The following is a 14,373-nucleotide window of genomic DNA, read 5'->3' as shown; positions in this document are numbered from 1 at the left end:
CTTCAAGTCTTTTGCCCTGTTTCCATTTTTAGAAATCTAATGCAGATGTATTAATCTGTGTGTGCCACAGAAGAAAAAACACCACAACCGTAGCATAGTTGTGTTTGTTAAATCTTTCTGAGTTTTTCTAAAGAAAGATTATTAGGATGACCGAAAAATTGTGACCTGTCCAAACTGTTGTTTTGAGAAACTTTAAACATAGGAGTTAGAGTATAATTAGACCTTGTTTCTGATAAAGAAAGGCTCAGCTTCCCTGTGGATGTGACCTCAGATAGAGCTGGTGATTGGATGTAATAGTACAAAGCTTCTAAGATGTGCAGTGAGCAGACAGGAACTCAGAATCAAACCAGAATGGCTGAGTGCTCTGGCCGCCCTTGCCCGTGCTGCGGCCTGACGGGCTTCGCTGTGCCCCTGGTTCTGAGTGCACGGCACAGCGGCTCGCATCTGGCGTGCTTCTCTGCATGCGGTGTTAGCCAGCACTGCCTGGACGCCCCTCAGATCGCAGGGCTCTGCTGCACAGGCACTTCTCCTCCCTCTCAGTGACGTTCTGGTTAATTATGGAAAGCAAAGATGTTTAGTCATGCTTTCTGCTGCCGTCCTCAGAACATATGTGTCAAGTATTCTATCTTTGGATTGTGTTATGGTAGAATGATTTTTAAAATTGCTGACTTGGGCTTGTTAAAACAAACAAAAGTCTTTGAATAAATTTTGCCTTGAGATTGGAGCAGAATTGGCGATTTCTGAAATAAACTTATTTATACCATTTTGTACTATGTATTTATGTAAAATGGCATGTGTTCTCAGCACTGATGACTGTAATAAAATACTTTTTTTTTTTTCAAGACAGGGTTTCTCTGTGTAGTCTTGGCTGTTCTGGACTTGCTTTGTAGACCAGGCTGGCCTCGAACTCACATCGATCCACCTGCCTCTGCCTCCCTGAGTGCTGGGATTAAAGGCAAGCGACTCCTAAATACTGGGACTAAAGGTGTTCGCTACCACTGCCTGGCTGTACACCCGTGTTTTACCTAGGTTAACATTAAATTTTCTATGGGCAAACTGGTTTCCTATGACGATGGTTTAAGAAGGTCTGAAGTGAAGTTTGTTTGAAATGTTCCTTCAGTCAAGTCTTTGTTTTGAAATAAGGTAAATAGTGACTTATCTCCCCCCCCCCCGAAATTATTACTTAAATAGAAAAATAAGAATTTGTTAAAGTTCCTGGCTCACAACCCTAGATGAATATCTATCTGCTTCAAGTATGTGGCCTCTGTGACATGGGTCAGCTCTGACTATTATGCCCAGTGGGCATGGAACCTGCTAGTGAGACAATCCGATCACACCCCCCTGTCCTCCTGCTGCTGCTGCTGACCTGAGTCAGGTTTGTAGTTAGGCTTCTGTTGCTGTGATTAATACCATGACCCAAAGCAACCTGGGGAGGAAAGGGTTAACTGTAGCTTAAACTCACAGGTCAAGGCAGGCAGGCAGGCAGGCAGGCAGGCAGGCAGGCAGGCGCTGAAGCAGAGAACTCTGTTTACTGGCTTGCGCCCATTGCTTACCCTGCCTGCTTTCTTATTCAGCTGAGAACCATCTGCCATAGGCAGCTCCTCAGTTGAGATTCTCTTTCCAGATAAGTCTGTGTTTACATGAGTTAAAAATCAAACGCACGCCTGGCTTTTAGGGTTTTTTTGGGGGAGGGACGGGGAGCAGTCATGTCAGAAGAAGAGGAGGAGGAGGAGGAGGAAGAGAGAAGAAGAAGAAGAAGAAGAAGAAGAAGAAGAAGAAGAAGAAGAAGAAGAAGAAGAAGAAATAACACACTCTCCTTTCTATGGTTATACTGAAAGCCAATTTTCAACCAGAAGTTCTGCCAGGTATAAAAAAAGAGTGAACTCAGAGATCAGGTTTGATTTGTGCAGACGATATTTCATGTATAAGACTGCTACTCTTGGGATTGGTACCATTCAACTGGTAATTTATAGCTAGGAGCTTGTTGGGAGGGGAGCTTAAGTCCCAAACATGCTTTTTAAAATAAGTCTTGCTAGACTGTGTATGTGTCCGTGTGTGCGTGTGTCTGTCTCTGTATGTGTGTCTGTGTGTCTCTGTCTGTGCCTGTGTATGTCCGTGTGTGTCTCTGTGTCTGTGTATCTCTGTGTGTGTGTGTGTGGTGTGCCTGTGTGTGTCTTTGTGTGTGCTTGTGTGTGTGTCTGTATCTGTGTGTCTGTGTACCCGTGTGTGTGTCTGTGTGCCTATGTGTGTCTCTGGGTGTCTAGGTGCGTGTGTGTGTGTGTGTGTGTGTGTGTGTGTGTGCATGCCTCTGTGTGTGCCTACGTGCATTGGTAATGGAGCCACATGCCTTTACTGTTGAGTAACACTGAGCTATGCTTTTTCCTGAAACTAAAGTCGTGTGTATTTTGGATAGGCTTTGAACTTGTTATGCAGCCAAGGATGTCCTTGAACTCCTGGTCCTCCTGGCTTGCTTCTCAGGTGTTGAGATTTCAGGCGTGGGACCCCATGCCCATGTGCTGTTGGGGATCAAAGTTCTGCGCGTGGCAAACTGGGTGTCACCGAGCTACATCTCCAGCTGAAGCTAGCATATGAGTGCGAATTTTTCACATAGCCAGAGAGCATGTGAGACGTTCTGGGCAGACCTCGCAGTGGAGTTTCAAGGTTCCTTGCTTTACAGGACAGGGAGTCATTGCGTCCTCTCTCTCAGTCAGTCAGTGGGCATAAACAGTCACTGAGGAGGGAAAGATAAGAACATAGGGGCGGTTGGCTAGAGACACAGACATCTTCCACTGAGAGCGAGTGGCTGGAGCTTTTTGTTTGTCTGTTTTTGTTTTTCCAGACAGGGTTTCTCTGTGTAGCCTTGGCTGTCCTGGACTCACTTTGTAGACCAGGCTGGCCTGGAACTCACAGAGATCCGCCTGCCTCTGCTTCCCCGAGCGCTGGGTTTACAGGTGTGCGCCACCACGCCCAGGTGGGAGTGGCTGGAGCTTTATGCTTGGGTCTTCGTAAGTCTTAGTCAGTGGGAGAGTTGCCAGTGCATTTCATGAACAGGGGAGCTGAGTACATAGTCATGGACTTACTAAGAGGAGCTTGGAATTACTCTACTATGGGAAAACATTTAGACTTCTGGGCATTAAACTCTGGTCATCAGGCTTGTATCATTGAGGATCCAGCCCCTTTACCTGCTAAGTCATCTCAGCCCCTACTTATTGCCTTGAACTATTGATCTTGCGTCCTCCACCTCTGCCTTCAGGTGCTGGGGTTATGTTTATGCCCAACTCGGGACTAAGCTACCTTGCAGTTTCTAAATTGCGGTGGTGCAGAGTCCAGTTGCAGGCCTGGCTGGTCAGAGCTGAGACGCTCAGCTGTGTGGGTCACGCAGCGCCCCCTTGTGGCAGACAGCGGCGATGGGGTGGGCGGGAGTCCCGAGTCTGTGGCGGAGGCTGGCGCCGGCCTGGCCCCTAAATCCTTCATTACGCGTGCCTGGGTCATGCGGGCTGCCGGGCTTTGAGCTGTCCCTAAGCTGGCTGAGTCGGTTCCTTTGCAGGACAGCTGTATGTCTGGGCTCTTCCTTTGCGGGACAGCTGATCCTGGTTGCGCGTGCTCGTGGGCTAGGTCTCTCTCTCTCTCTGACCTCTGGTCGTGCGTGCCCGTGGGCCTGGCCTCTTTTGCAAGGCTCTGGCTCCTGGCCGCCCCAGGGACATCTCAAGAGTTTGGACTTCCGGGGTTGTCTCCCAGTCTGCTGCTTGTCACCCGCCAGGGCGTTGCCGTGCCCATTGCTTGGGCGCGGCCCTTTAAACTTCACTGTTTTTTATAAACTTCGGGGGTGTGGTCACCCTTGCATTCTTCATCCCGTTGCGGTCACCCAGGACCTGCCGGCTCCTTCTCCTGCCCTGCCTTCCAGATGCTTTGGAGTCATGAGCCGGGAGGGCACGAGGACCCCTCGGGTGGCCGAGGTGATCCGAGGTGAGTGCTCAGGGCAGGGCTCGGGCTGGCTGGAAGAGCGTGCTGCTGCCGCCGGAGCCTAACCGGCCTCCCCTCTGGGGCCAGTGGCTTTGGGGCAAACTGACGCCTTGCTATGCTTGTGACCCCTGTGTCCTACAGCCTCTCCACCAAAGCGGTGAAACTCTCCCCCCCTCCCCCCAGCTCTGAGTACTGCAGGTCAAAGGTCATCTGTGGTTGGAAAGAGTGAGCCAGTCTGAGAACTGCTTCAAGAAGTTTGTAGCTGCATTTACTAGGACATGCGTGCAGCAGTTTTAAGAGGGGTGATGCAGATAGAAAAGAAAAGCTTAAATTACTATTAGAGGAAAAGTACGTCGTTTCTTACCACTAGCGAACTGGTCTGAAAAGAATATTAAGTATTTTAGAGGCATCCTTTATTTTTGCCATGTTTTGGGGTGTAGGTGTTGCCTTTTTCTGGGGTGGGGGTGGAGGGCGGAGCGTTTGAACACTACTGCCCTTCTTTCTGAGTGCCATAGCACCCTATTACACTCATGCAGCGCCGATCCTATCCCAGTGTGGTTTCCCATTGCTTTGGTTTTAACAGAATTTCGTAAGAAAAACAAATCCATGATTCCAAATTAATAAAACAAGACAGAAACACCATGTCCATGAGAATAACTGGATAACACTTCTTGTGTTGTACTTCTGTAAGCAGCAGTATTGAAAGCATTCTTTGCTTTACTTTAAAAGATAGTTTCCTGTGTGTCCTCGTAAACTTGATGTGTGGCTATGGGCTGGCCATCAAACGCATGCCGTGTTTCCTGAGATTTCTTAGTCTTACTTGCTCCAGAAGTCAAAATAGTACCACAACACCTACCACTGTGGACACCTGTTCAGATTGAGGCAGTTTCTTTAAAACTTTCGCTTATTTATTGATATTCACCAAAAGAGACTGTTGCCATGGTCACCTCTGCCATCTGAAGCGCGTGTGGGTGGGGGAATCAAAACAAACAAACAAAACCCCTCTTTGAGTTCATCGGAAAAAGAGTTGGGTCTTGACGTGGGACACTTTTTTAAGAACGTGAAGAAAAGACCATTGCAATTTTTCCATTTCAGATCGCCTTTGTTTTGCCATTCTCAACAGCAGACCAAAGAGTGCAGCAAACGAACATTATTTCAGCATAGATAATGAGCTTGAGTATGAGAAGTAAGTATTGCCCCTTAAAAGACCAAAACTTGTACAGTTTCTGATGGGGAATCTCCGGGTGTGTGTACAGATGACATAGCCTCGGTGAAATCATGTATCTGGTGATGATCTCCAGGGTGATGTTTCAGGTTCTTGGTAATAAAGTAGATCGTTGAGGATACAAAGAACCTTTATATAAACACAGAGACTTGATGTTCTTGTAGTTTGGACTGCAGAGCTGTGTGAAATATGAATATGTAAAAACACTGGGTTTGCTAGTGGAAAATAGAGGCAAGAACAGTTTTCTTAATTGAGCTTAGAGTTAGTCTATACCCGGTGCGTGTGCATGTGTGTGTGTGTGTGTGTGTGTGTGTGTGTGTGTGGTGGGGCGTGTTAGGAGAGGGCAGGAAGGCCTGATGCCAGCTGAGCTCCCCGCTGATGAGTTACCACTCTGGCCTACCTGTTGCCTATTTCAGTCGGCCTTGCTGACCAGAATATTCCTTCTGTTAGTATTAGCAGGGCAGAACCTAAGCACTATCTGGCCAGTATTAGTTTGGGTTGCTGGATGTCCTCTTGCCATAATTTGTTTTTAGGAGCATTTACATTCAGAACAGCTAAAATATGCATACTTGTTTCTATTTATTTTTTTTAAAGCTTCTACGCGGATTTTGGACCACTCAATCTAGCAATGGTTTACAGATATTGTTGCAAGATAAATAAGAAGCTCAAGGTAATTTTAACTCAGGGTTTGACTGAAATGCTCACTTAGCAGTGTGTTAGAGCAGAACAAAGAAGACCTGGCCCTTTTAAAATTGTTTAAAAATTCAAAAAAAAAAAAAAAGCTTCCTCTTACAAAACAAAACTCTTGGAGGCCAGGTGTGCTCAGGTGGGAGATCCCAAGTTTAAGCCAAGCTTGTGCCAGACAGTGAGATCTTAGTTTTAGAAAACAGAAGAGGCTTACCAAGAAGCTGGTTGCCTACTGAAGTGTGTTTTAGGATGTCTTGGCGTGGTGGAATGCACTGTGGTCTCACCGCTCTGGAGGACTGCTGTGAGCTCGTATGGTATACATTGACTGTTTGAGACTGGCTTACATTGTCGGATTCTAAAGTCTTGTTTCTCATTGTAGTGGTACTTAGAATACGTACTTAAAAAAGAGTTCTTAGTCTGGAGAAATGCCTTAGCAGCCAGGAGCACAGGGTGCTTTTTCAGGGACCCACATGGTGACTTAGGACTGTCTGTCCCTGCAGTTTTCAGAGGACTGACACTCCCTTTGGGCCTGTGTGCACTGGTGAAACGAATAGAGCACATACATACTTGCATGCAAGAATACATTTAAAAATATTTTTCCCCTAAACTTAATACTGCATATATTTGTTTCCTAGAGGTTCTTCTGGGCTTTGAGACACACTTACTGTGCAACCCAGACGGGCCTACAAGTGCCTGAATCCCCTCACGGATACACCAATGCATGTAACTTGTGTTTTCTACATTTAATGGAATGGGTTATATTTGAGTTCTTTGATTCTAGTTTGGGTTGCAAATATTAAGTCAAAGTGAGAGGCAGTTGCTTAGCTCCATCCCATCTTACCTGACCTCCTTGGAACTGAAGCCAGACAAGGAAAATCTTCCCTTGCTTTGGCCGTCCTTCCTGCCTCCCTTTCCAAGGCAGCTGATGAATGGACAAGAAAAAGCAGACTCTCCTCTCTCTGAGCTGGAAACCCACATAATGCTGCACAGGTTACTTTTCAACTTGGACCCTTTACGCCTATGGGAGTAGGAGAACCCAAGATCAGCAGTGTGTCACTGAGGACCCACAGTGTATTCTTCTGATTGAACACATATCCTATGCCTTCATTTAAAAAATTAGAATTACCGATCAGACATTTAAGGAATACCTGGGGGTGCATGATGGTGTGTGCCTTTGATCTCAGCACTGGAGGCAGACGCAGGTGGATCTCTGAGTTTGTGACCAGCCTGATCTACGTAGTGAGTTCCAGGCCAGCCAGGACTACATAGCGAGACCATGTATCAATTTTTACAAAATAATTTGTTACTATAAGCTGTCAAGTAGAAAATACTGAATTTGTTAACAGGAATTAAAACCAAAGAAAAAATTATCAATGGATTAACTACCATTTATTTTTGCTTAACACCATCATAAGTTTATGGGGAAGAGAGATGTTTTTTTCCCTCCTGAGCATCGCCTCTATTCACTACTCATCATGCACAAGTGTGGACTTCTTCCCAGGCCCTGTTAAATAGCAAAGTCAACATCCATGGCCTTCTGTCTTTGGGTTTCCCTACTCTTTCCCACTTGTCAGTGGCAGCCCTTTGTTGCCACGGGGCCAAGAGGCTGCATAATCCCCTCCCCTCCCAATTACTGTTCCTGTGCTTTAGTTTTGAAAGAGTGAGTCTTCACATACGTGCACCTGTGCATGCACCTTCACTTCCAGCCTGTTGGAGACTTTTATTCTTTGCATCCACCTGAAATGAGCACATTCCTGTCTAGTGATTTGCTGGAGGCAGGGACGAGGTGTTGAGCACCAACCCGCCTGAAGCCTCACTGCCCGCTTAGCTCCTGAGATTCAGAGTACTCTGGTGAAAAGGGGCCTGTGCTGCCAGTGGCTAGCTAGGTTTTGTTTTTGTTTTTAATCAGTTTTGGTCTCTTGATCCATATAAAACACTAATGGAAACTAATTGATGGTAGAGACACCAGAACATTCCAGCAAGCATGGGATAGTGAGATTAGTAGTGCTTTCACATATACTGAGCGTAGTCTGTTCCAGGCTTACTTGATGCATTTCATTTACATTAGTGTAGAACCACTGGGGCCCTGCTGGGTGATGACAGCTTCCTTTTCTTTTTAACTTCCTGTTGAACTATAACATACGTAGAGAATTATACACAGATTTTCATAAATTAAGAAGAGTCCTTTCGGGACTGGAGAGATGGCTCAGCAGTTAAGAACACTGGCTGCCCTTCCACAGGTCCAGAGTTCAGTTCCTGTCCTGTGGTTACACGGTGGCTCAGAGCCATCTGTAATGTGATCTGCTGCCCTCTTCTAGCATACAGACGTACATGCAGATAGTGCATTCATTCATTAAATAAATAAATCTTAAAAAAATAAAAAGAGGCCTCTCAGCTGCTGTCTCATGGATTGATTTTATTGTATATTCTTCTAACTAGTGGCTTTAGGACTATGTATGTTCATGCATTTATGTCTTTATACCATGTATGTGCAGTGCCCACAGATGTCAGAGTACATCTGATCCCTGAAATAGGAGTTACAGACAGATGTGAGCTGCAGTGTTGGTGCTGGGAATCAAACCCAGGCCTTCTTCAAGGCAGCAAATGCTCTTAGTCACCAAACCATCTCCCCAGCCCAGGATTAGATATTTTTTTTAGAAAGCCAATAGACCAAGCTTGATGGTAAATGCCTTTAATCCTGGGATTTAGGAGGCAGAGGCTGGTGGGTCATCGGGACTTCAAGGCTAGCCTAGTCTACCTAAATGAGTTCAGGATAGCCAGGGCAAATAATGAGAGTCTATCTCAAGCAAATGGGGAATCTAAAGGCAACTTTTCCACTTTCTTACATCTCCTGTTATAGGAAGCCATGGTTTATTGTTGACTTTTCACATTGAGACATTTATACAGTTTCCAGTGTCACTAGTTGTGGATAATGCCATGATCTTATATCTCCTAGAAAAACATGGCACTGTTGAGTGACAGTGGACTCCAGTGAGAACTTTAGTCCCCACAGACTCTGGATTCATAAGTTTTTGTTCTTAAAATTAAAAGTTCTTGGCTTGGGGCTGGAGAGATAGCTCAGAGGTTAAGAGCACTGGATGCTCTTCCAAAGGTGCTGAGTTCAAGTCCCAGCAACCACATGGTGGCTCACAACCATCTATAATGAGATCTGGTGCCTCTTCTGGCATGCAGGTGTACATGCAGGCAGAACTCTGTAAGCATAATAAATAAAGAAATCTTTAAAAAAAATAATTCTTGGCTCTACTCATAGCTTTCCGAAATGACCTGAAGATTGGCCTGTCTTCAGGTATCTGTCTGTTCACACTTCCGTTTCTCTTTTTAGTTTAAAGTAATTTTGATGTCACAGTATGTCATGGGAAGGCATCTGGGGTTTCAGGGCATCAGTGTTCTTCTTTTTAGAGGTTTTAATATCTAGATTGCTTATGTAGTGTGAGATAGAGAATTTGTCAAAAGCAAAATTTTAGAAAACTTGCAGTGGCCAAGAAAATACTAACAATAGTTTGTCTTGATGCAGTCCATTACAATGCTGAGGAAGAAAATTATCCATTTTACCGGCACTGATCAGAGAAAACAAGCAAATGCCGCCTTCCTTGTCGGATGCTATATGGTAAGTGTCACTGACTCTGAAGGTCTGTCTCTGCACAGCTGTGCTGCTTTGTAAGGCAGGGTTGGCGTGGTGCAGCCTCTCTTTCCTAAGGCGCTGTCTTGGTTGGTTTCCAGAGGGGATGTGTTTGTTTGCTTTCTGAAAGTCGTTCACCTCAGCAACACTTTGCTCATGTTGCCTTGGAGCATGTGTGAGTCTCTACTTGGTTTTACTGCGAACCTAGGACTAAAAAGATTTTTTAATTAGAGCTTTTTGACTGATTGCTATGAAAAAGTTGATATCTTTTAGTCTTTAAGATTAGTGAATAATGCTTCCCAAAGCAGCTTTTATTAATTCCACGATCTGTTTAGAGAATTATAAAGTGATTTTGCTGGGGTCAGGCCCAGTGTAGATTGGTTTCGTGGTTCGCTTTCTACCTCGAGGGTTTCAGGTTGTCCAGCTTGGTGGTGGAGGCAGCTTTACACACTGAACATCTCTCTAGATACCCCTGTTCCCTCTAAGTGTATGAACATGTGTGAGTAGTCGTGTGCACATGGGGGTGTATACACACACACACACACACACACACACACACACACACACACACACAGCTGTTACATTTCTGTGAGTGCCAGGATCTGAACCCCAGTTCTCATAATTGTGCAGCAAGGCAGCAAGAGCTCCAACCACTGAGCCATCACTCCTGGTTTGACTGCTTACATTTGTGACTTTGGCCCTAGGCTCTTTCAAATGCTAGGTCTCTCTTTATGCTGGGCAGCATCCCCAAACCAAGCCTTATACCACCTCACACCCCCTTACAATTCTCTCCTGTTACGTAGTTTGGTGATCTGCATTTTACAAAGATTGGGTCAAAAAAATTGGTGGAACTAGTTGAAGTTGCACCTTGAAATCTGATTATTTTATATGTTCAGGGTGTTTTGTTACCAGCTGCTTAGGCCTTTTTGATTGTTGTCTTTTCCTGGTTGTGCTCAGAAAAGTAGTGATTCATCAAAGAAGGTGTGAGATGCAGGTGGATTATATAAAAGTAACTTTTATTCTCCTGACTCAATTGTTGTCTGAGAGGCTAACTGCCTCCTTCTGCTAACCTAGGCCTAGTCCTGGAAGCTTCTAGCCTCCATACAATCTAATCTAGGCCTAGAATGTTTTCAGCCTCTGAGACTTACTGCTTAATGAGCTCACCCTTCCTTGTTCTTCCTGAGCTCTGGGCTGGCTGGCTCAGCTCAGCTGTTGTGGCTCAAACTCTTCTCCCAGCTGACTTATTTCATGTGGCTTCTCTCTTGGCCTGGAATTACTCTGCTTGGTCTCAGACTAACCCAGCTGTCTGCTCTAATCTTCTGGCTTCTTCCCTCTCTCTGAGAAACTGCCTCTTAAGTAGCTGCCCTTTCCTCTCTCATGAGAGTTGGGCATATCCTATTCTGTGAAATCTTCTCTGATTCATCATCTTTTCTGCCACTCAATTAGACATCACTTTCAAACATGGGTGCTTCCTTCTACAAACTAACTTTACCTTCATTTGGGATTAAAGTATGTATCACCACGGCTAGACCTATGCATTTCTTTACTTGATACTTCTCTATACCAGGCTGGCCTTGAACTCAGATCTGTTTTCCTCTGCCTCCTGGATCAAAGACATGTCTGTGTTCCAGCCAGATCACACAGACCTAGAAGATCTTTGGGTGCGATCCCTTGCCAGAGCAGCCACGTTCTGAATCAACATTCCTCTCCAGGTTTGTGTCTCTTTAAGCCTGGCTTCTTCATCTGAGTTGTTTCAGTCTCTTGGTGTTTCTTGTGTTGGCAGCAAGTCCTGAAGCAAAAGGAGAAAGCAAAAGAAAGGCCGGAGAGCTTGCTGCTCTTGCAGAGGACCTGAGTTTGAATCCCAGAATCCATGATGGTAGCTCACAACTAACTGCCTTTAACTCTAGCTCAAGAGACCTAACAAGTGTCTCCCTCTGTAGTCCCATCTGCCCTGGAATTCTTTATAAACCAGATTCAAACTCACAGAGATCCTCTGCCGCTTTCTCTCTTAATAATTAAAACTCTACAGGGAGGGGGCTACAGTGAGGATGTAAAGTGGACAAATTAAAAGCAAATAAAAAATTTTTAAAAAATAATTAAAACTCTGTTGTAAAGAATTTGCAGCCAATTGTGGTGGCACACACCTTTAATCCCAGTTGTTCTTGCTGTGGTTTTATTTTTATTTTTATTTTCCAAGACTGGGTTTCTCTGTGTAATAACCTTGGCTGTCCTAGACTCCCTTTGTAGACCAGACTGGCCTTGAACTCACAGAGATAGATATGCCTACCTTTGCTTCTCAAGTGCTGAGATTAAAGGCTTTACTACCGCTGCCCTGCTCGATCTTGCTCTTTTTATGTTTTATTTTTTTATTTGGTGGTTCTGTGGGAAGGAACTCAGGGCCTTCAGCATCTAATGAGGCGTCGTACCATCAAGGCGTACCCCTAGCCTATGGCAGCAGCGAACGTGGAAGATAACTTCTTAAATTTATAGACATCCCATCCTGATGCACCTTTGGCTCAGCTAATGGTTGAATTTGGGCACACAGAAGCTTAGCTTTGCTTTTGTGTTTTCATAGTTAATACATCTGGATTTAGACGTACTCTGAGAGGCTTGCTCGTGCACATATATCAATGCTGGTTCCATGGTTAAGAATTTGTCAGGTGTACTGGCTGGTTTTGCTTGTCAGCCTGACACAAGCTAGTATCATCAGAGAGGAAGGAGCCTCAGTTGAGGAAATGCTTCCGTGAGATCCAGCTGGAACGTATTTTTTCAGTTTGTGATCATGGGGAAGGGCTCAGCCCATGGTGGGTGGTACCATCCTTGGGCTGGTAGTCCTGAGTTCTGTGAGAAAGCAGGCTGAGCAAGCCGCATAAAGCAAGCCCAGCCACCGCTCCATGGTCTCTGCATCACTTCCTGCCTCCAGATTCTTGCTCTGTTTGAGGTCAAGGATGAACAGTGCTGTGAAAATGTAAGCCAAACCTACCCCTTTCTCCCCAAGTTGCTTATTGGTCATGGTGGGGTTTTATTTAGCTTAAAAACAATTTTAAAAAAGATTTATTTATTGTGCCTCCATGTATACCTGCGGGCCAGAAGAGGGCATCAGATCACATTATAGATGGTTGTGAGCCACCATGTGGTTGTTGGGAATTGAACTCAGGACCTCTGGAAGAGCAGTCAGTGCTCTTAACCTCTGAGCCACCTGTCCAGCCCCAGTCATGGTGTTTTTGTCACAGCAGTAGAAACCGTAACTAAGATATCAGGAAAGCTGGATAGATATGGATATTCTCCAAGGTTATTACTCTGCCCATGGAAGGGAGTTTGTGGGAGTATTAGAGAGTGTGGCTGTGACAGGTGACTTTCAGGCCATGCTGGGTGGGCTAATGGGGGAGCTTTGGAGTGGTTCTAATGCTTGGTGGGGAAGCAGGAGAAAGGCTTCCAGTAAAAGAAAGGTATTAATAGCAGGAAAGAGTTTTGACATGTGATAGAGACACTCCAAAAGATAAAAACACCTGGGTGAGCATTCACTTCTCTGGTTCAAGTCTTCCAGAGATGAGTGCTAACCCCTATGAACTGAAGTCTTGATAACTTTTTTTTGGAGTTGTTGAAGTTTGGAGGTAGTAAAGCTTGAGCAGTAATGTTGAAACAAACCAAAAGTACGGAAAGAATTTTTGAGCTCAGTGGTAGATCAAAGGCTTGCCTAGTATGTGAGGGGCTCTGAGCTCCATCCCCTACATTGCAGGGAGGAAAAAAGAAACAAAAAACAAACCCAACAACCAACAGAAACAGCAAAGAATGCCGGGGAGATGGTTGGAGTGGGTAAAAGTGCCTATTGTGCGTGGCATCACGTCTTCAGCACCAGTGTAAAACAGGTTAGCACAGCTGTCCATGCCTGTAGCCCTAGCATTGAGTGGAGACACATGAGCATCCATTTCAGTGAAAGACCTTGTCTCAAGGCGGGAAGTTAGGGAGCAGTAAAGGAAGGTGCCTAATGTCTTCCTCTGGTCTCTGCGTATATATGTAGATAGGTATCTACCCACCCACTCACGAGGATATAACACACATTTGCATCTATGTACACACATATCAGCAAACACAGGCATATACTTGCATACATATCACAAATTGCAAACTGCAGTCACATGCACACACATACATATAAACATTTACATATGCACACATTTATACACAGCAATACTTCCATCTATTTATTTATTTAGTTATCTTTTTTTAAAAAACCTTGACTATCCAAGACTCTTTGGCCACTGCATTTGGTATTTGTACAAATAAATAGTTTGTTTGGTTTGGTTTTCTTTTAAAAAGATTTATTATTTATTTATTATTATGTATATAGTGCTCTGGCTGCATGTACACTTGCAGGCCAGAAGAGGGCATCAGATCACATTACAGATGGTTGTGAGCCACCATGTCAGTGCTGGGAATTGAACTCAGGACCTTTGGAAGAACAGTCAGTGCTCTTAACCTCTGAACTATCTCTCCAGCCCCAAATAAATATTTTGTATGTGGGTGTTTGACTGCAGGTACGTATGTACTCCATGTGTATACCTAGTACCTTCAGAGGCCAATAGAGGGGGTCAGATTTCCTGGGATTGGAGTATGCCTAATGTGGGTGCCGGGACTTGAACTTGGGTCCTTTGGAAGAGCAGCAAGCTTTATTAACCACCAAGCCATCTTTCCAGCCTCCACGTTTTGTTTTGTTTTCTTTTAACTTGGGGTTGAACCTAGGATTCAATATGTGCCAGGTTGGTGCTCTACCACTGAGCTACATGTATGCGTCTTATTTGTGTATTTATGTGCTTGTGCATACCGTGGTACATGTTTGAAGTCAGGGCAACTCCTA

The 14,373-nt window shown here is 44.9% G+C and overlaps 1 protein-coding gene across 9 annotated transcripts in view; it reads left to right on the top strand.

The window, feature by feature from the left end:
• The window catches only part of CDC14B (cell division cycle 14B), a gene marked incomplete at its 5' end in the record, with an annotated part of 84,227 nt that overhangs the window by 22,963 nt on the left and 46,891 nt on the right, over positions 1 to 14,373 (top strand). For 8 of the 9 annotated variants that reach the window (XM_084784068.1, XM_084784072.1, XM_084784071.1 and 5 more), the window contains 3 exons: positions 5,059 to 5,149; positions 5,783 to 5,858; positions 9,411 to 9,503. In XM_084784068.1, the coding sequence (XP_084640194.1) occupies positions 5,059 to 5,149; positions 5,783 to 5,858; positions 9,411 to 9,503 (260 nt within the window). Of the gene's footprint in view, positions 1 to 3,917; positions 3,967 to 5,058; positions 5,150 to 5,782; positions 5,859 to 9,410; positions 9,504 to 14,373 lie in introns of those variants that run through there. The other variant, XM_084784073.1, reaches the window with a different exon arrangement.

Source organism: Acomys minous (genome assembly GCF_964271855.1).
Source record: "Acomys minous genome assembly, chromosome: 5".
NCBI lineage: Eukaryota > Metazoa > Chordata > Mammalia > Rodentia > Muridae > Acomys > Acomys minous.
The sequence above is the reverse complement of the archived record's forward strand: the minus strand, read 5'-3'. Positions and strand labels throughout refer to the sequence as shown.